Source organism: Schistocerca nitens, chromosome 9 (assembly GCF_023898315.1).
Source record: "Schistocerca nitens isolate TAMUIC-IGC-003100 chromosome 9, iqSchNite1.1, whole genome shotgun sequence".
Taxonomy (NCBI): domain Eukaryota; kingdom Metazoa; phylum Arthropoda; class Insecta; order Orthoptera; family Acrididae; genus Schistocerca; species Schistocerca nitens.
The window spans coordinates 125,654,987-125,677,102 of record NC_064622.1 but is presented as its reverse complement, the minus strand read 5'-3'; the positions used below and the strand labels follow the sequence as shown (position 1 = coordinate 125,677,102).

General features: G+C 40.4%; 1 protein-coding gene across 1 annotated transcript in view; it reads right to left on the bottom strand.

Moving 5' to 3' along the window:
- Positions 1 to 5,191: 5,191 nt before the first annotated feature.
- The window catches only part of LOC126202884 (required for meiotic nuclear division protein 1 homolog), a 101,616-nt gene continuing 84,691 nt past the window's right edge, over positions 5,192 to 22,116 (bottom strand). Inside the window, exons 5-6 of the mRNA XM_049936943.1 lie at positions 15,365 to 15,562; positions 5,192 to 5,652 (exon numbers count right to left, since the gene is read on the bottom strand). Coding sequence (XP_049792900.1) covers positions 5,494 to 5,652; positions 15,365 to 15,562 — 357 coding nt within the window. The 3' untranslated portion in view covers positions 5,192 to 5,493. The remainder of the gene's footprint in view (positions 5,653 to 15,364; positions 15,563 to 22,116) is intronic.

Below are 22,116 nucleotides of genomic sequence, written 5' to 3'. Positions count from 1 at the left end.
CGGAGCACAGATTTAACCAATCAGAAAGTTTCAATATTTCACAGATTCTACTGCATACTGAAAGATTTATTTTGGAATGGGTATTCCATTTCTCCATAAAAACCTTTCTTCATGGAGTGTTAAGGTTAGCGAGGTATGCAGAAGGGCTTCTGTGAAATTTGAAATGTAGGACATGGTCCTGGTAGAAATGAAACTGAGACAGTAGTTCATGAATTGTCTAGCTGGCTCAGTCGAAGAAAGCATTTCTCGCTAAAGGCTAAGTTCTAAGTCTGAGCCCTATTTCAGTGCAATGCTTTACTTTACAACAAAGTTTCAAAAGCACAATTTTCCACTGCACAGTGGAAGATTCACTTCGGAATATGGAAGTTCTTTGTAAGAAAAATGGTATGTGCAGTGAGGTTCATGTTTGGTATTCTTGTCACATCCATATTCTCATGTCTCCTGACTGAGCCAGTTATAATTTGGTACCTCCAGAATTATTTCACCAGTTTTTGAGAACAGGATGTAAATAATAGTAACACTCATCAATAGTCGCTACTGTATTATCTTCTTCATATGACTTTTGAGACCTAAGCAACAGTTGCCCTTCATGTAGATTGGCAATGAGTGTGGTATTCTGTTAACCATTTTTTTATCTTTAATGAATGCTGACAACAGTGTTTGCTTACAGTTTACAGAAGAAGAGATAATTCAGACCATAGTTTTCAGCGTTTGAACCTTTTAAGCACTTTGAGACAAGCATAGCACCGAACTGCATCACACTACACCTTTGTAGTGTAATCTACACTACACACTGAGATCATATGGCAGTGAAAAAGTGCAAAGGGCATGATGAAATGTTGTATGTATTTGTTGAGGAAACATACTGCTGAACAACATTGGCGAAATTAAGAGATAAGTGACACAGTTATTCTGTGACTTTATGCAGAGTTATTCACAAGTCTGAGAAGACGAGTGCTATGGGACGTACAGAAAGTTGATATAGCATCTCTACATGTTTCGATTTGTAATACACACGTGGAGTGGTTGCGAAGTGCACACTACAGGGGAAGTGTTTCACATCATGGGATATAATGAAGTGATCAGTGTGTTTCCTGTCCTCGAATTTCCTAAATGTGAGTCAACTGCTCCGGTCAGCAATTATTTCACATCAAATATGAGGTAAAAGCTCCAACACACAAAACAAACCATAGGATCATCGGCAGAGAAGATGGACCGTGTGGGAATCATTTGTCAGGAGCCTGGAGAACAACATGTGTGAGCAGAGGACAGCAGATATTGCAGTCAACTGTCTTGACGTATTCTATGAAAGTGTCTGCATGTAAAACCATACCCGCTGCAGCTGTTACATATGCTGGCTACTCGGGACAATGAGTATAATTCTAACTTTTGTAATGACTTGCAGCAGCTACTGGAAGAACACAGTTTTTTGCAGACCATGTTTGTGTGTCAGGAACATTGAATCATCACTAATGTGTTCGGGAATAGAAGATCCAGGTAAGATTGTGGAACCTATTAGTGATTCACCTAAAGTTAACAATATCTTTCGCACCATGTTTTCTTCAAAAGTTCGTGGATCATGTTTCTTTGTGGAAAAAAACTGACTTGTTTCATGTACCTGGATGTGCTGCAAGACAAAACCTATGTCAGACTTACAGCAAGACAGTGGAGACTGCATTTTGCAACAAGACAATGTTCCAACAAACTTTCTTTCAGTTATCCATGATTATACTAATGCCAAATTCCCCCTCAGCATTGGATTGGACACGCTTCCCATGTTAAATCTCCTCTTGTTCAGTGGCTTCCACGGTCACGTGACCTAACTCGATGTGATTTCCTATTACAGAGTTATGTCAAAGATGGCGTGTTCTTGCCTCCACTGTCACTTAATTTGGAAAAGTTGCAAGGGAGTATAATTGATGCAGTTGCTGGTATTGACTGTGACTTGTTGGGATATATATGGCAAGAGTTTGACTACATACTGATGTTTGCAGAGTCACAAACAGTACCCATATTGATCATCTGTAATGAGACTTAAAAACTTGGAGAGATGCTCTGGCCATTGATGTGTGTCTATTTTCCTGTATAGCTTGCAGTTTTTGTGCAAGAACCCTGGAAATAATTATGAATAACCTTGTACTTGTACTTAATAAATTTTTGGATGAGCTTACTTTTGTTATCAAACAAATAATTAACCTCTTATATTTCTGTATAGGATGGGTCACCTCTGCTAGCACAATAAATATGCATATGGAAATGATTAATTGCTTTATGAGTTTACGGTAACGTTTCCTATCCTCATTCAATAATGAAGATATTAAAGAAGGAATTTCGTGCTTTGATGGCAAGGTTTATATTTTATAGATATATATTGATCACATTCAAAGACATGAAATTTCATTTTGATTTTGTGGATTTTGGAGCAGGCCCCAATGCTTGCTTCCTGTAAATGCTGGATTACAGTTTGAGCACCCCACATGTCAAGCAACTGTCATCAAAGGTACTGATATTGATTATCTTAGGCATCCTATAACTGGTTGTCATGTCAGCAATGTCTGATGACATTCTAGTCACATAACACAGTGAACTATTCCATTCATCATGGCCACAGCACTGCTCTACCCACAACTCAATGGCTATCTCTGATTTAATCACTAATGAGCATGAACTGCTGCACAAAACTTACCAATTAGTTGAAAAACCTCATAAATTTATTACATGGATCAGATAAATTTTTACGGGACTGGCTGTATCTCCTTGTGTGTGATGTGGATCAGGTCCTGATGGAAGAGCACTTGTAATGACAATGAAATAACATAACCACAATAACAGGGTAATCTACATTTCCACTTCACACCCCTAGTTGGCAGAATCATAGCAGATAATCAATGGCTTATCACTAAGCCATCCACTTTTGAGAAACACTTCTTAAATAACTGCTGTGGCAACAACTATTGTTAGTAAGCCTTGCTCAAGTACTGAGACCCATGAGGGATGTTCTGGTGTGGATATATGATGCCCTGCAGATGAGGATGAAGGTTAAGTTTCACAAAAGCTTGGGTAATGATATAAATTTTAAGTGGCTAATGTACTACAAATAAAGTATTAATTGGACTCATGATAAATACACTATGTACTCAAGCAGTTCCTTGTTGGGACGCAGAAATAGGAATCTCTTAGTTTGCAACACAATAGCACAGTATGGTGATACATTATCTAGTTAAAAGTATCCTAACACCCCATGTAATGTGGAATTGAGGACTAGTATCACAAGGGGTGGACTGGTTAGTGTGAAATGTGTGGAGTATTAGCAGTAATAGCAGAGTGAGTCAGTCAGGAGTTTTCAGTGTCTTTGAATATGGGTAGTCATTGGATGTAACTTGAGTAACAAATACATCAGTGACATTCCAGACAGACTTCATTTACTGATGGACAAAGACCACAGTGCATTGAAGAGATTAGACACAAAAAATTGCATGAAATAGCGTTTCCTGATGTGAGCAAAAGTACTAATATCAACATAATTTGTAATGAACTGTTTTTAGATGGAGAAAGCAAGACAAATGGTATGTGTGTTTCATTAAAACCACTGATGTTATTTTATTTCAATAAAATGAAACACACTTTGTGACAAAATAATGTGTTTCTTTGGAGTTGCAAGACACATTTTAAAATGCCGTCACTGTTTTCAGAAATAACCTCAGAAAAAGTAAGCCTCTTGAAAGTAGCGTATAAGGTGGGGAAGAATTGTGTAAACCAACACTGTAGGTGACCACCAATAAAGTGATGGTTCTACTATGTTCATTATTTTCAGTTATTACCCATTGTTTTATATCTATTATTTTACAGGTTATGTGTGATTTTTCTTTCAAGAAATATATGAGTACATGGTGTACAAACCATCAGGGACTGATACAATTTTCTTCTTCTTATCATCCATACTTTCTAATATATAAACTACTTTTGAAGTACGAAAATGTACAAATAAAATGTCTAAAAAATGCGACACTTAACTTGCGGTGAGACAGTCACAACTCCTGAAATCCACTGTCCATGGCCTCTGGCCTACTGAGGAGCACCACAGTCCTGAGTCCATGGATAAACCATGAAAATCTGCTGCATTATGCCACACACAAACAGACCTGACCTATGGGCAGATTGGTGAGACTAGATCTGATGGGCAGGGCCTGCACATTGGTGGGAATAGAATGGCTTCAGATCAGAAAGCCCGATCAATTACAGATAACCCCAGAAATGGCCTCCGGTTGTGGCCCATTGAAGAAACCCACTTGTGTGGCCACCTATTCACGAGCCACAGACAGCATGTTGTTGAAATGAGACCACGGTGATCAATCCATGCAACAGATAATTTGTTCAAATACTGTCAGAAACAATAATAATGAAGATAGCTACCGACTCACCATCAAGATGACTGCTCTGCTGCAGACAGGCATGTAGAAAAGATGATCACACTGTCACAACTAAATTTCCAGCCATAGCTTTTGTCAGAAAACAAGAGCACACACACATTTGCACAATCACTCACACACAACTCTGGCTTCTGCATCTACAGTCTCTGAGAATCAGACCAAAACAAACAACTCCTCATGTCTCCCTGCCTCTCATCGGCTGTTGCTAGGCTAGCAGCAAGAAGTGTTGGCAGCACTGACTGCAAGCTGAGGGGATTGGTAGGAAGGGACGAAGCAGTAGAAATGAGGGAGTAGGGCAACAGGGCACATACCCAGCTGCACCCAACCAGTGACAATGCATGACACCTCAGTAAACAATGCATTTCATCTACTGAGACAAAAATGAGATTTTTCCAGCGTTTTTTTCCAAATTTCCCTGATGTGTTTGGAATTCCCTGATATTCTCTGAATTCCAGAATCTGTGGCAACCCTGCACTATCTTCTCTAGTTTTGGCTTTTGAGGAATAATGAGCTACCATTCCTCCACAGACATTAACATGCCTCACTGAAAGTCATCATAGATGTGAAGGGTGGACATACCTCATATTAATGCCTGCCAATAGGTGTCTGTATACTTTTGATCAGACTGTGTATATGAGGTTGTCCAACTTAAGACCTACCTATATCTGACATTTAGTGTGCAATGAGTATTTTAGTTTTTTTGATATCACTGAAGGAGTGAATACAGAGGATATTATACAAAAACGGAAAACTGAATGGTGTTTTTGTTTCTCCAAAGCAAATATATTTTGGCACATTGTCATAATACACCACTTCAACACCACACATTTAAATAGCACAGAACACTTATATCCATCCATCTATTTTATGTGTTTCTATTATAAGAAAAAAATAAGGTTAACACAAAATGCATTTCTATAAGCATATCATTAAAAAAAATATAAAATGTCATTATTTGACAGAAGCATAATTTCTTCAGTGGTCCTCTCGAGGATAGACATTATTCAGAGTTCACAGTTTTTGTTTCAGAAAATTCTGTACAAGTTTTATAAAGAAGAAGAAACTAAGATAACTTCTCAATATAATGTAAAATCTCAAAAATTACTTCAATCATGATTAAAGCTATTATCATCCATTCTAGGCGAGTGTGGTGCTGGTCATTCAGATGGGAAGACAGTAGTTCAACCAGCTCAAAACAATGATTCAGCTTTTCATTCATAACCTATAAAAAAACAAAAAAGTTTTCATCCATACCTAAAATAACAGGACCTCTGCTGCAACAGTGATAAATTTTGTACCCTAAATAAACTGTACAATTTATAAAAAAGAAATATCACATACATTGTACATAAAGAAGTAAAATGCTTGATTATTACAAGAACAGAAAACACTTAAGCTCTGAGTCAGTATAAATTACACCGTAAGGCCTGGAAAACTTGTACTAATACAGTGCCTTTTCCTTACAAATAGCCCCCCCCCCCTACCTACACTGACCTTCAGAGAATTCTTATCAGTAAGTGGATTCTCATCTTAAGAAAAATGTATTGTAAGAAAATAAATTTCTGATCATGGGAGTTTATCAACTACAACAGACCTTCCCTCATTTTTTGATGTGTTTAAAATTTACCAATTCAAATAACACAAGCACAGGGTGATTGTAAACAAATACCTATGAATGTTTTTTCCCCAAAAGAAAACTGGTGAGAAATAAAGGAAATCAAACCTGTGTTCAATGAATTCATCTCTTTGTGGCTTATAATTTAAATAAGCAAATTTGTAATCTGAAAAGATTTTTCATACAGTTATTTCATGTTGCAAATAAAATGAATGACTGATACAAGAAACATATTTCCCACATGACTGATATAACAGATACTACTGTCTGTTTTAGTTATTTACTCCATTATAGCCTTACCAATAATTAAAACACAGAACCTATTGATTCTTACATAAATTATGCAGTATACATTATTACCTCCTACACAATACTACCTCCCATCACCACAGCTGTTTCTACTATAAATAATAATAATAATAATAATAATAATAATAATAAGAGAACTATTTCTACTATAAATAAAAAACTACACTTACTACCAAATTTAACTATGCATACTACTTTTACAATAATGTCACTTCTTGTTTGTCACATTCCACAATGAACTTCATTGCTCCCTGATTCGTAAGCATGTTTGCCAACTTATTGGGCACTGTGGGGAGCGTTTTGGTTGTGTCTGTCTCTTCCACTGTTTGTTGGTTTCCTGTTTGCATAGGACAATTCCCCTGTTCCATACCACTCTATCATGATGCAATTCTCTACCATTTGTGAGAAATAGAGATTCACAGTTTTATGAGCCTGTTCAATATATCTACCTTTCCTTTTCATCTACATCTACATCTACATCTACATTTGTGCTCTGCAAGCCACCCAATGGTGTGTGGCAGAGGGCACTTTACGTGCCACTGTCATTACCTCCCTTTCCTGTTCCAGTCGCGTATGGTTTGCGGGAAGAACGACTGCCGGAAAGTCTCCGTGTGTCCTCGAATCTCTCTAATTTTAGATTCGTGATCTCTTCAGGAGGTATAAGTATATTCGATACCTCATCCAGAAATGCACCCTCTCGAAACCTGAACAGCAAGCTACACCGCGATGCAGAGTGCCTCTGTTGCAGAGTCTGCCACTTGAGTTTGATAAACATCTCCGTAATGCTATCATGCTTACCAAATAACCCTGTGATGAAACACGCCACTCTTCTTTGGATCTTCTGTATCTCCTCTGTCAACCTGACCTGGTACGGATCCCACACTGATGAGCAATACTCAAGTATAGGTTGAACGAGTGTTTTGTAAGCCACCTCCTTTGTTGATGGATTACATTTTGTAAGGACTCTCCCAATGAATCTCAACCTGGCTCCCGCCTTACCAACAATTAATTTTATATGATCAGTCCACTTCAAATCGTTCCGTATGCATACTCCCAGATATTTTACAGAAGTAACTGCTACCAGTGTTTGTTCTGCTATCATATAATCATACAATAAAGGCTCCTTCTTTCTATGTATTCACAATACATTACATTTGTCTATGTTAAGGGTCAGTTGCCACTCCCTGCACCAAGTGCCTATCTGCTGCAGATATTCCTGCATTTCGCTGCAATTTTCTGAAGCTACAACTTCTCTGTATACTACAACATCATCCGCGAAAAGCCGCATGGAACTACTGACACTATCTACTAGGTCATTTATATATATTGTGAAAAGCAATGGTCCCCTGTGGCACGCCAAAGGTTACTTTAACGTCTGTAGTTGTTTCTCCTTTGAGAACAACATGCTGTGTTCTGTTTGCTAAAAACTCTTCAATCCAGCCACACAGCTGGTCTGATATTCCGTAGGCTCTTACTTTGTTTATCAGGTGACAGTGAGGAACTGTATCGAACGCCTTCCGGAAGTCAAAGAAAATAGCATCTACCTGTGAACCTGTATCTAATATTTTCTGGGTCTCATGAACAAATAAAGTGAGTTGGGTCTCACACGATTGCCGTTTCCGGAATCCATGTTGATTCCTACAGAGTAGATTCTGGGTTTCCAGAAATGATATGATAAGCGAGCAAAAACATGTTCTAAAATTCCCGCCAGGTAAGTCTCCCATGATCAATGTTTTTGGGTAATTTTTCCAAAATCTACCCCTTTCCCTAGACCTCTCCAGTCCTTTTCCTTCAGCCCTCTTCCTTTCCATTTTAACCCTTCTGCCTGAACAAGGAGCCAATGGCTCTGAAAGCTTCTCTAATTATAACCTCCTTTTATGTGTTTGTTCTGCCGCTGCTTAGCGGGTAGATTTTTTTTTACCTATCCAATTACATTACATTGTCAAAAATTGATTTTGTGTGTTTGTGTGTGTGTGTGTGTGTGTAAAATTTGCGAAACAGGCAAAAATGTGTTTCTGTCCCAGACATGTGGGCTGCCTTGCATAGCAGGAATGTTGTGTGGGTAGTATCGATATGCCTTGTAGAGGCTACATGTACAGAGAATGGGGGGTGGGGGTGGAGAGGGAGGAAGGGAGGGGGGGAGAGAGGGGGCGAGGGGGGACAGATTAGGGCAATAGAGAGAGAGGAGGAGGAGACAGACAGAGAGGCAGAAGGAGGTGATGGCCAGAGGCGGGAGGGCGATAGAGGGGATGGATAGTGAGAGGGGAAGGAGGGTATAGACAGAAACAGTGGGGAGGAGGCAATGGACAGAGAGGGAGTGGACTTGGATGAGAGCAACGATTGTGTTAAACCCAACTTGCTCTGCTCATAAACAAGGTCCACAAAGCACTATATACTGGCATCCCGGTAGACGCTGTGTTCCTTGCCTTCCAAAATGCCCCACAAAACAGAAGAGACAGGGGCCCAGGTAGATGCCATGCTCCTTGCCTTCTGAAAGGCATTCAATACGGTTCCACTTTGCCACCTAATGAACAAAATATGAATGTACAGAATATCAGACCAGTTATTCAACCAGATTGCAGAGTTTCTAGCAAACAGAGCACAATATGCCATTCTACATGGAGAGACATCTTCAGACGTAAAGGTACTTTGGGTGTGCCCCAGGTGAGTGTCAAAGGGCATTCACTTTTCACAATTTATATAAATTAACTACAAGATAACATTGGCAGTGCCATGAGGCTTTTCGCAGATGATGCTGTTGTATATAGAGAAGTCGCAATGTTAGCAAATTGTAGCGAAATACAGGAACACCTGCAGAGGAGCAATGCTTGGTGTAGGGAGAAGCAAGTGACTGCCAACATAAGCAAATGTAACATTGTGAAACCATACACAGAAAGACACCTAACTGTATGATGACACAACTGATCAACATAAAATATTTACTAAGATGCATACAGAGTGATATGAAGTGGAATGATCACAGAAAATTAACCACGAGTAAGGCTGATGCCAGAAGATGCTTTAGAAGCATTTTTAGGACATGGAGTTCATCAACAAAGGAAGTAGCTTACAAAACACTCATTTGGCCAATATTTGAATACTGCGCATCAGTCTGGGATCCACATTAGATATGATTGATAAAGGAAATAGACAAGATCCAAAGAGAAGCAGCACATTTCATTACAGTTTCATTTAGTAAGTGCAGATAAATGGACCAAAGATACATAAACCATGGCAACGACACACAATAGTAGACACAGCATGACAGACACAATAGTAGACACAGCATGACAGAAGTCCTCACAGTTGGGAATGCTTTGGACAGCTTCCAACTATGAAGCACTATCAACTACAAAATCAAACCAATATCCATCAACATAGCACCATCAACACTGAGGTTTTACCATAGAAATGTCACCATAGCACCAGCAAAATCAGTAAACAAATTTGGTTTGCATCCTACTTATTATCAGGGAAGAAGTACGGTGGGTCTAAGAGCCACCTAGCTCCCATAAGGATGGAGATGGCCGTGAAAAGGGTTGGTAACCTCTGATATCTAGAACACCCTACATGACAGGCATGTTGTGTGGGTAGTCAAGAAATACATTCCAGGAGGTGTACATGTGGATGGATATGGCTGAGTGGAGAGATAGTGGAGGTGGAGCTGGAAAATGAAAGGAGGGGTGAGGCGGACAGAGAAATGAACATGGGGGGTGTGGGGGGGGGGGGGACATGGACATACTACGGTGGGAGTAGCAGATGGACAGAGAAAGAGGGTAAAGAGGAACTGGATAAAGAGAGAGGGGGAGGAAGAACTGCATAGGCAAAAGTGGAATGACAGAGAGGTGGCAGGAGGAGTTGATGGCCAGACAGAGAGGGTGGAGGGGAGAGATAAGAGAGGAGGAGGAGGACATGGTCAGAGAGAGTGGGAGGTGAAGATGGTCAGTGAGAAGGAGAGGACACGGTGGACGACATGGACAGAGACAGGTGGGAAGTGGGGGAGGGGTAAAAGGCAGGACAAAGGTGGACAGGGGTCATGGACACATGGGAAAATGAAGAAAAGGGGGGGGGGTTATGAGGCGACAGGCAGAGAGGGAGAATGAGATGGTCAGAAGGGAGTGCAAGATATGTGCTTTCTGCATCCATATTGGTAGACACACTGTGTGCAACATGAAAACCAGCACTATGAGGGTTAGAACTTCCTAGCTCCCATAGGATCAATGATACAGGCAAAAATGAGGGTTTATTGCTGACATGTAGGTTGCCTTGCACGACAAGAGAGTTGTGCAGGTAGTTTGGCATGCCTTACAGGGTTTACACGTACGGATGACCACAGCTAAGCAGAGTGGGAGGGGGGCAGATGGATTGTGAAAGAGGGTGGGGACAAGATGGACTGAGAAACGGGGAGGAAATGGAGATATAGGGAGAGGGAGGGAGTGTTGGCATGAGAGGCTGGGGAGAAGAATGGCAAAGAGAGGGAGGAGCACAAGGTCAGAGAGAAGGGGAAAGAGAAATTGGACAGAGAGAGTGGGAGGGTAATATAGTGAAGGGGAAGGGGAGACGGATTCACAGAAAGAGGAGAAGAGCAAATAGACAAAGAGGAGGAAGGAGGAGATGGATAGTGGTGCGGGATGATGACTGAGCAGAGAATGGAGGGAGGAGATGGGCAGACAGAGAGGTAAGAATGGGAGATGAACACAGAGGGGGAAGTGGAAATCGACAGAGAGAGGTGAGGATGAGATAGTTATGGAGAGATGGATCGAGATAGACGAGATGCACACAGAGAGATGGGGAGAAGGACACAAGACGGAAAGACATGGGAGGAAAATGGACAGTGAGAGAGGGGAGGAAATGGACAGGGAGAGGGGGAAGGAGGAGATATATGCAATATTTGTGTGTAGATGGACAGAGAGAGAGGGAGCAGGAGGAGGGAGAGGGAGGGGGAGAGGGGGGGAGAGGGAGAGGGAGAGGGAGAGGGAAGGGGGAGAGGGAGGGGAGGGGGAAAGGGAGGGGGAGAGGGAGGGGGAGATACACAAACACTTGGTACATATATTATATGAACCATGGATACACATACCGTTGCAACGATACACCCCAATGGTCAATACAGCATGACAAAAGTCTGACAGCTGGGAATACTTTGGACGACTTTCAGCTGTGAAGAACTAGATCTCACATTTTCAGTCTATGATCTCCCATAACCATATTCTGCACTTTTTTTAATAATTTCTGGGATAGTGACACATCTTGGCTGACCACTTCATGGAGAATCATCTATATCATCCCAAACAAATTTAAACTCATTAATCCACTGGGCAACAGCTGAATACAGGAGCAGAGTCCTTCCCTGTGTTCTGAAAACTGGCATGAATTTCTTTTGCTTTAAAACTTCTTTCTACAAAGTACTCAATCAGTGCTCAAATCTCGATTTTTCCCACCTTCAGAAATCATTACACAGGAAACACAACACAGAGACATCTGCACCACAGATCTCTACCCAGAGCACTGATACATCACCTATTTACTCAGAAATGACAACGTATTATTAAAAGAGAAGCTCAATGCACTAGCACTGGCTCCAATGGGCAATAAATCCACAACCTTCATTGTGGATGCACATTTATGTCCGACCTCTAACAGGAATCTAAAATTAGCAAGCATGGAGGACATGGACAAGGACTGTGCATAGATGGTGCTAGGCGGGAATGTGGTTTGGCCGAGAGGCATACACAGACAGTCTGCACAACTGCAATAAGCACTGTGTCTGGGTGCCGCAGAGGTAAACACAATGGCCCAGTAATCTGGAGATCATGGGTTCGGGTATGAGTCCGGCACACATTTTCACTTGGCACCATTGACTTAGCATAAAGAACCAATGCAGGTGACCACAGCTCTCTTTCTCCCCCCTCCACCTTCTATTAGAACTAATAGGCTCAATGGGCATTTCTCTGATGCCTGCCTGACTTACAGATAAAGTTTGTGGGGATAGCAGTGTGTATTGTAGTGGCCCATTGTGATAAATACTGGATACAAATACATTGCTATAGAGAGGTGAAGATGATGAGGAACACAGTACTTTGAGAGCAACAGAGTGAAACAGAAACATGTTCACCTGTGGCAGTTTCAGTACCAGAGGACAGCTGAAAATAGGCTGAGATAATGTTGTAAGATCACAAAGAAATATTTGTTAGAGAGGATAATATCACAATCTTGGCAATTAAATATGTCTATAACTGTGCATAGGAGATGGCCAACAAAGAAACAAACATCATACATATTGACACACAAATAACTAAACAAATTATCTAAGTATAGTTACACTTCTGACTACAATGTAATTTTGATACAATATGATTTCTTGTTAACTTGTTAACATACAAATGAATGATAGTCATGACACTGGATGAATCCAATGGTTACCGAAAATGTAGTTTTAACCTTTGTGCAAATTTTTAGCAATATGAATGGTAAGGGATGTACTGAATTATAATCCCAATGCTGAAAAGGTTTTATGTGGGTTTCATAGATGCCACATGATGAACATATGAAGAGGAGTTGGTGATACATACAACTGAGAAAAACAATAAGATAAATATTACATACATCATTTCTGCTGATTCATTTTCCAGAAAATGTAAGCTTTAGATGATTTATCACCTGATGATCAGGGTGTGCAAGTATATGTAGTGGGGCCCCGTAAGGTTATGCAGTAACACAACAGATCCAGTCAACCAGCTGTTTATAATACCACACCACATTTTTACAGAGAATCGTTCTTGGAATTGTGTCTCCACAAAGGCTTATGGCTTTTCATTGGGCAACCAATGCAAGTTACAAGAGTTATTGATACCAACACAAGTGAAAGTGGATTTATCAGCATTAAGGAAATTATTTGGCAAATTGCAATTATCCAATGACAAAATTCCAGTCGTCTAACTTTCATCTCCTCCTCAAAGGTCTCACATCCAGTGTAAATGGTAAGGACAGAGGCAGTGCTTATTCAACGTTTTCCATATTCTTTTATGTAGAACACATGTAGAAATTCTGTGTGTACTTGTTGAAGGACTATGTATATTTATTAAGTGTTCTTATTTTTCTGACATGTTCTACAGCTTTAAGGATCCCCTCTCTATGGATCTGTTAGAACGAAAAGTACATCTCATCTAATCTGTTACCATGTCAGCATACTCTGCATTTGTAAATACGTGCAGCATGCTAAAATAATACAGAAAAACTGCCTAACACATCACAATCACAACCACAGTTAACTAATTAAATAATGCAAACTCACGCAAAACTCCACTTTTTTTTTTTTTTTTTTTTTTTTTTTTTTTTCAGACAACTGATAAATAAATCCATAGCAACTGGAATACTAAGATGCGCTGGTAACATATTACAGGGAATGTTTTATTTAAATTAGTCTACACTACCACCTCCTAAAATATTTACTATTCATCCTGGAAAACAACAAAAATAGTTAATGGGGAACGCTGTTTTCTTAATTTGGATGTTCAATTATGAAGTAATTTAAATATCAGAAGCCAGCTATGATTTTGTACTTTTAGATCTTAAGTTCAGTTAGCAGTATTACAAAGGGAATGCATCAATGTCTGCAGTTAAATGTTTCTGAAATGCTCAATGATGATCCACTGGCCAGTGAAGTTGTACAGTTAGTGGTCTGCTAGATGCTGTTTTATCTGTGGAAGGTTGTGTGTCTAAATCCTTTCTTTTCTTTCTGTATTCATACAATTCTCAATTGGGTACTACGGTTGCATAAATACCAGTAGAGGTAGGGTCTGAACTACCTCGTTTATGATGTTGCTGCCAGCTTTAGCAAGCTATTCCATGGTAGTCATCACCTGAACACTTTGAAGCATTCCATTTTGCTGTATGTTATGCATAGTTCGTAATTTTCTATTTTTACTCTGAAATGAACAAAGATACCCTAATCCCTGTCTATCATGGGATTCAGGTATGAATCTCATGACACCAAAAGGGATCGGCAACCTGTGTGTCAATTCTGTTTTCGTTGAAACACAGAATGTGGGTGTAGGCTGGCTGACCTGTTTGTTCTCTCACTGCCTCTCACCTATTGGGAATATGAAGTTTCCATCTGTTTACACTTATGGCTGCCTCCTATGTTGCAATGGCCACCCTATAGTGAACACAGAGAGAGTGTCTTCCTCTAATGTGAGAGTAGAGTTACTTATGGTTCTACTTCCACAGTAACTAAAATGTCAGTTCTACCTGTAGCATTGTCAAGTATGGGTCGCATGGCTGATGAAAGGACTCTGCAAGATGCTTATCGTTGCTTATATGCTACACATTCGAAACTGGTATTCTACAGGTTTTGTAATTATCAAATAAGTGGGAAAAGAAAAGTAATGTTGAGAAACATCTCAAATCAGATTAGCATTCTGTTCACCAGTGATAATATGCTGCTCCTTCTCAACAGAAACAACCACTTGCTGAAAGTTTAAAGATAAGAACCAATTAACACCTAAAAAAACTGTTGCAGTTTTAGCAGGCGCAAATATTCTACTCAAAAAACTCTTATTATGAGGAACACAAACTATTTGTTCTCTTTTAGTATTATTATTACTATTATTTGCAAATATTCCAGTCCAGAAGCTCTTATGGAAAACACAAACTATTTATTCTCTTTTATTAATGTTATTATTATTATTTTATTTACAATAACTGCTTTTTTATCTTTTCTTTTTCTTTTTTTGACCAGTTTCATCTTAAGGCATTGAGGCAAACTATAAAATTTATATGTTTAATCATAAAAAAAATTGTGCTTCACCAAAAATAGATGCTTATTACGTCAAAAACAAATGCTTATTTTACCACAAATATATGCTGCATTTTCAGGTCCCTACAGTCATAGGCAATGATTAGCTCTTAACTTCTTTCAAACATCATCAAATGAAACTTCAAAATAAAAACTGTGTAACAATGAATACTTCCTCCAGTACAAAAATTAACAGGTATCCTCTTTTGACCTTACCTTGGTTCGCCTGCTGATACTGAAATATGAACACATCTGCTGGTAGAGTGCCTCCTGTGTTTCGCGGTCCCAATAAAAGTCAGGAGTGTCAAGTAAATCAGAGCTCAGGTTAATGAGATGGCGAAGTGCAAAAAGTTCTCCCGTCTTTCTCAGAACTTCCTTCCGTGACATTCGTATTTTTCTGCCTTGTTTCATGTCCTACAAAAACATGGCACATGGTAAAGTACATAACCTGCTGGAAAACAATGAACAAGCCTTTAAAACTAGGAGACCACCTTTGAAACAAGTTTGAGATAGACAAAAGTGTAGCACTAAAGTGACAATTATATCGCTTATACGAATAAAGATTAAAAATTTGTTACTGATCTTCACATGCAATTGTAGTATGGAAAAATACTTCTGCACAATAGCACTTGTGGGAGGGAGACCAGCAGCTACAACATAAATGCAGTTCAGGATACCAGGTCACAAGTCTTTTGAAACAAAGAACCAGCCTTCGCCAGATAATAGAAAATAAATGAAAAATGTACAGGGAGCCGGGATAGCAGGAAACAGGAAACATTATCACATGCTGATATGTGGCGGGGGGCAGGGAGAGGGGGGAAGAAACAACCTGGCTAAAAACACAAGCTATAATATTAGTGATCATCTGGAATACAGAGTAGCCACTATGCACCCTGTCTTTTGTGGTCCTGTGACACAAGAGGTGGACAAAATTTATTTGAATAATAAATACAGACAAAAATTATTACTTATTATTCACAAATAAAACATTTATTCATTATCTGTGAATAAAAAGCATTATGAATAACAGATAACTCTGAAATCCAATGACTTTACTGCTCCAGTTCTGTGCCACTTATTTTAACAAATGAACTTTTTGCTTCTTTCACATTTCAGAACAATTCTGAAACAGCTCATCATTAAGTTAACTTACTTTTTGAAGAACTGTCATTGAACTACACTAAAGAAAATATGTTCTATTCATAAAAAGAGGGTAGCTGTGTGTTATACTTCATGAAATTGTCTTTATTACAATTTCAAATAACAATATTCTTCAGCAAAACTTGAAAAATCAACAACTCTGCTCGTTTTTGGCAGTAATTTCTTTGCAAATTCATGTTTGCTTAACTTTCCAATTCACATTCAAAATAAGTTTTCTTTTTACGACGTAACAACTTCTGAAACTCATCAACTGAATTCTTTGACATTTCTTTGATTATTACATGGAAGCGCCAAAGAAATTGGTATAGGAACGTGTATTCAAATGCAGAGATATGTAAACAGAAAGAATACGGGACTGCGGTCGGCAATACCCATATAAGACAACAAGTGTCTGGTGCAGTTGTTACATCAGTTATTGCTGCTACAACAGCAGGTTACCAAGATTTAAGTGAGTTTGAATGTGGTGGTACAGCTGGTGCACAGGTGATGGGATACAGCACCTCCAAGGTAGCGATGAAGTCAGGATTTTCCCATATGACCATTTCATGAGTGTACTGGAATCTGATAAAACATCAAATCTCTGACATCGCTGCAGCCGGAAAAAAGATCCTGTAAGAACGGGACCAACGACGACTGAAGAGAATCATTCAACATTACAGAGGTGCAACCCTTTCTGCAAATTACTGCAGATTCCAATGCTGAGGCATCAATCAGTACCAGTGTGTGGACCATTCACCAAAAAACCATCGATACGGGCTTTTGGTGCCGAAGGCCCACTCATGTACCCTTGATCACTGCACAACACAAAGCTTTACGCCTCGTCTGGGCCCGTCAACACCAACATTGGACTGTTGACAATTGGAAACATGCTGCCTGGTCGCACGAGTCTCGTTTCAAATTGTATCAAGTGGATGGATGTGTATGGGTATGGAGACAACCTCGTGAATCCATGGTCCCAGCATGTCAGCAACTGATGGGGGCTCTGTAATGATGTGGGGGATGTGCAATTGGAATGATATGAAAACCCTGATACATCTAGATACGACTCTGACAGATGGCAAGTACGTAAACATCCTGTCTGATCACCTGCATCCATTCACGTCCATTGCGCATTCCGATGGACGTGGGCAATTCCAGCAGAACAATGTGACATTGCACACGTTCAGATTGCTGCAGAGTGGCTCCAGGAACACTTTTCTGAGTTTAAACACTTCCACTGGTCACCAAACACCCCAGTCATGAACATTATTGACCACACCTGCGATGCCTTGTAACATGCTGTTCAGAAGAGATCTCCACCCTCTCGTGGTCTCACAGGTTTATGTACAGTCCTGCAGGATTCATGGTGTCAATTCCCTCCAGCACTACTTCAGACATTAGTCGAGGCCATGCCATGCCGTGTTGCGGCACTTCTGCATGCTCGTGGGAGCCCTACACAATATTAGACAGGTGTACCAGTTTCTTTGGCTCTTCAGTGTATATGTCCATAGATTGTTGCAAACCTCCACTGGTTCTGGACAGCAATACATATGGACTATTTGTTTCTAAATCGTGGGTAAGACATTGGTGCAACAGTTACAGTTGGTGCATAATGAAGAAAAAAGTACATGGTGTGCTTCCGGGTGTTCTGCCAAGTTGTTTTCAGCGTATGCATAATGTTTTGACGACCAAGCCACCCATCTTCTTCAGGTGCTGCAGCTGTTGTTGTTATGTGAACTCAATGCCTGGACTCCAACCAGTCTGTTGGGCTCACTCTGCTATTTATAGCAGAGTTCAATTTCCCAATGCCCACTACAACCTTTGACGCTCTTTGGCTTTGCAGAGCTCACACTGATATTCCCTGAAAAGCAAATCCTCTTAGCATTTTCCAGCTCTTGTGGATGTAATGGCTGGCAGGATCTTCATAAATTGAGTGACGGTTCCCAAGTCTTGTACAAATTGAAACCTCTGTCCCCATTTATTAGGTTTTCTGATATCTTTCTTTTGACTGACTGTTTAATTATGCTGTCCCAGACAGTTGTCAAGAAATAGTAAACAGTAAATAGAGCAAAACTCACAATAACCTGTGCACTTAAAATATGGCAACAGTGAAAACAATAGTCTTGAACAAAAGCAGTCTCACTCATACAACACAGAACAAGTGATTACAGGCAAGTCTATATCCATGTGAGTGGCCTTTCCTGCCTCTTGTAGGCAGAGGCAGCAGCAGTACTGGATAATGAGCTGCAGCTTCTCTGAGTCATTATTGATACCCAATGTAGAAAAGGATACTAAATCCCTCCTCATTGAAATCAGCATGTATGGCTGATAATGGCTAGGTTTGTGCTGTTGCTGGTGTGAAGCTTGGCTGAGATCCCCACCCAGTAATTAAGCAGCATGGCCTTAACTGTACTCGCCAACTCAGATGGCCTTGCTTGGAACTGTGGGGGTGATGGAGTTGGGAATGGGTTGAAGACAGAAGGCTGTGCAAGCGCAACAGGGGCTAAAAGAGACTTGGGTAGTTGAAGTGGCTCTGTATCCATGGCTTCCATACAGTGGCCCCTGTCTACACACTTCTGAGTGGGATAAAAGGGCAGAGGTTGTACCTGGGAGTGGGCAGTGTGGGGTTACAACTGGAGGCATGGTGGATGGTTGCCACGTTGTCAGGTCCTGAAATGTAGATGACTGGAGGGCTGCTGATTGAAAATGCAGCCGCAGGTGGAGCTGGTTTTGACAACAGGTCTTGAGCTCATGACCAGCCAAAGTGTCAAACAGCTGATGCCTCCTCTGGCGCAGAATGACCCCTTGGGTCCACCCGGGGTGAAGGCCAAATGTGTTCCCCCTCAGATCAGGCACCCTGTGTACAGATAGTCCCACACTTCATCTGGGCACACTGCATGGGGCGCAGAAAATCTAGCAGGGTTCAACGCCTATGTCAATGCTCTATTTCGACTGGACAGATATTTAATGCTTGTGTATATTGCAAAGAGAATCAAGGTCAGAAAATGGCACTGTTTTTGACACTAAATTTACTTGGTCCACAATTACAAAACAATATCTTGTAATAGCACAGATGTAAGAGCGTTAGGCGATTTCACTACTAAGAATATAGTACACACTCTGTGTTTTTGTACTAAGCTGTAAGTGACAATTCTCTGAGGAGAGAAATTGTCTTTTTGGAGTAAAAAAATTACCCATTACTGAGCCCTTTGCAGAGAATGTGAGCTCAGCCACCAATATGTCTCATTGTTTAATGACATGGCATCTTCAGTGCCCAGCTGAAACTCCACAAACTGGCAAGAAATAGTAAGAGCCAATGTCAGCCTCTATGGCGCTGGTGGAATTAACTTGTCGTCTGCCGCAGCTATCGTGGTGTGGTGTACTGTTACTGGGCTGTGATGCTATGGGATGTTGACAAGCAGCTTATTGACACACGTCTGCCAAGTGCCCAAGTTTGCCACACGCCAACAGTGTGTGATGTATGTGGGCAACAGTTTCCTGAATGCCATCTGCCGCAGTCAGGGTGTGGCTGGAGCGTCACTGGCTTGCATGATGATTGCTTTAACATCAAGTGTGGAATGCATTTTCGACCCATCCATTTATTATTAATAAAGGGGTTTTCTCGATACTGAAGAGGGCCCGTTAAGATTGATGTATGTTAAGTCCCTCATGCGATGCCGTCAATTAGGATGATCGTCAACCCAGGTGAGAATTAAGGGCATAAAGAGAAGTTGATAAATTGGAATCATCAGCTGACTGCTGCTCATGATAGTGACTACCAAATTTTGACACTTCAATTTCATTAGTGAAAGTAAGCTGAGCTTGAGAAACAACGTCAAAAGATTTAGCCTTTTAAGACGTGCACTAAGATTAGGATCAGAAGTGGCTAATGCCTTAGCTGTGACTTCCCTGGAGTGGGGGAGGGGGGGGGGTGATAGGTGCACAGTCACATTATGAATCAATAATTCCAAAAGTTAACAGTTTTGACAACTGAAACTACTCTGGCTTGTGAAACCCTGCAAGTCAGTAGCCCATGCTGCCTAAGGCTTTCCACGTTGTTTATGAAACTGATTAAATAGTAGCCTAGCTGGCAAGGTCACAGTGATGACCACAGCACACATTGTCCATTTAAAGACAAATCATTATAGTTGGAGAGTGGCAGCAGTTTTTTCACCACTGTTAGAAAACAAGAGTAAAGAACTTTGATGCTTCCCAGAAATGCTATAAGCAAGAGAGTGCAGTTCAATCAGCAGTATAGTCCCTCATCAAGGCAGGTGAACGGCAATGGGGTCACAGCCATGATCACCATTCGACGCTGTTACTGTTGTTGGACACGAGCTGTAGGATAGCATCTTGTTGTTCTTGGCGCTGTTGATGTAGTAGCAGTGACAGCTGTAGTTACCAAAGTTTAAGAAACTTCAAGTCAATAATACCAGCTCTGGATGCAAATGAGTCACAAACTGCATACGGTAATCCTCGTCGCCACTTTTCTGTTCACTTCTGATAGGAAAGTGTAAACTGTTATCAGAGCAAGAGACATCATATAAGCTGCACACTGAATATATCCAAATAGCAAAAACCAGACAGTCCAGAATAAAATCACAGTCACTGTAGGCGTAACAATATAATGACATACTGGGCACAACAATTACTGGCCAACCAGGTGACCTATATCAATGCAAGAGGCACAGTCCAGGTGTGTTCCGCATCTTGTGGCTGGAGGCACTGGCTGTCGTAGGGAGATGTAGCATATCTGAATCACTACTGATACCCATTGTAGGCAGGGATACTAAATTAGCCATTAACAACCACCGATTTCTTACTGTGTTCACTCATATCACAACACCACAAACGGATTGTGTAATATCAATGAGATGCCCATATCTGATAGTGTTAGCAATCCTGGTACAATGGAGGAAGGTGGTGCAGATTAATTGGCTACATTCTCATTTTTTTTAAATTTTTTTTTTTATTACTTATGGAAAGTACTTCCGCATTTAAGCAGGGCAAAGGAGGAAGTACTGGCAAGTGCAAAATCAGTCAAATTGTGCTGCATTGGTAATGTAAGTGCTAAGGCTGTCTGCCTATGAAGCATTTTTATGCTGCATTTATTACTTTGTAAAGAAGCAAGTTAAGCTGTGCTCAACTCGAGGTTTGATTTGAACACTGCAGTGCTTTACTAAGCATGGTGGTTACAGGGGGACCTACAGCCCAACATGTACTTGAAACACAGCACAGAGATTTAGCATTTTTCTCACTGTTAGAAGTAAAAGAAGCAATAAGGATCAGAAAAAATCATAGGACTAAACGGGCATAGAAACCCAGACCATTAGCTTTGTAGTCTGGAATGTAGCCCATTGAGCCACCAAGACACATTACTAGAAAAATCTTAATAATATATTTATCAAATGGAAACTGAACTGAGCCAAGGGAGCAAACATTAGTTACAGAATACTATAAAAGCAGTAAACAAAGAAAATATGGTGGCATTTTACATTATTTGCTTTTTAAGTTACGAATAAAAAATAGCAACAAATAGCTTATTCATGAGCACTTTTTTTAATGATCTATTTATTCAAATAATTAATGATATGAATATAATAGAGGGAAACATTCCACGTGGGAAAAATATATCTAAAAACACAGATGATGTGACTTACCGAACGAAAGTGCTGGCAGGTCGATAGACACACAAACATACACACGAAATTCAAGCTTTCGCAACAAACTGTTGCCTCATCAGGAAAGAGGGAAGGAGAGGGAAAGACGAAAGGATGTGGGTTTTAAGGGAGAGGGTAAGGAGTCATTCCAATCCCGGGAGCGGAAAG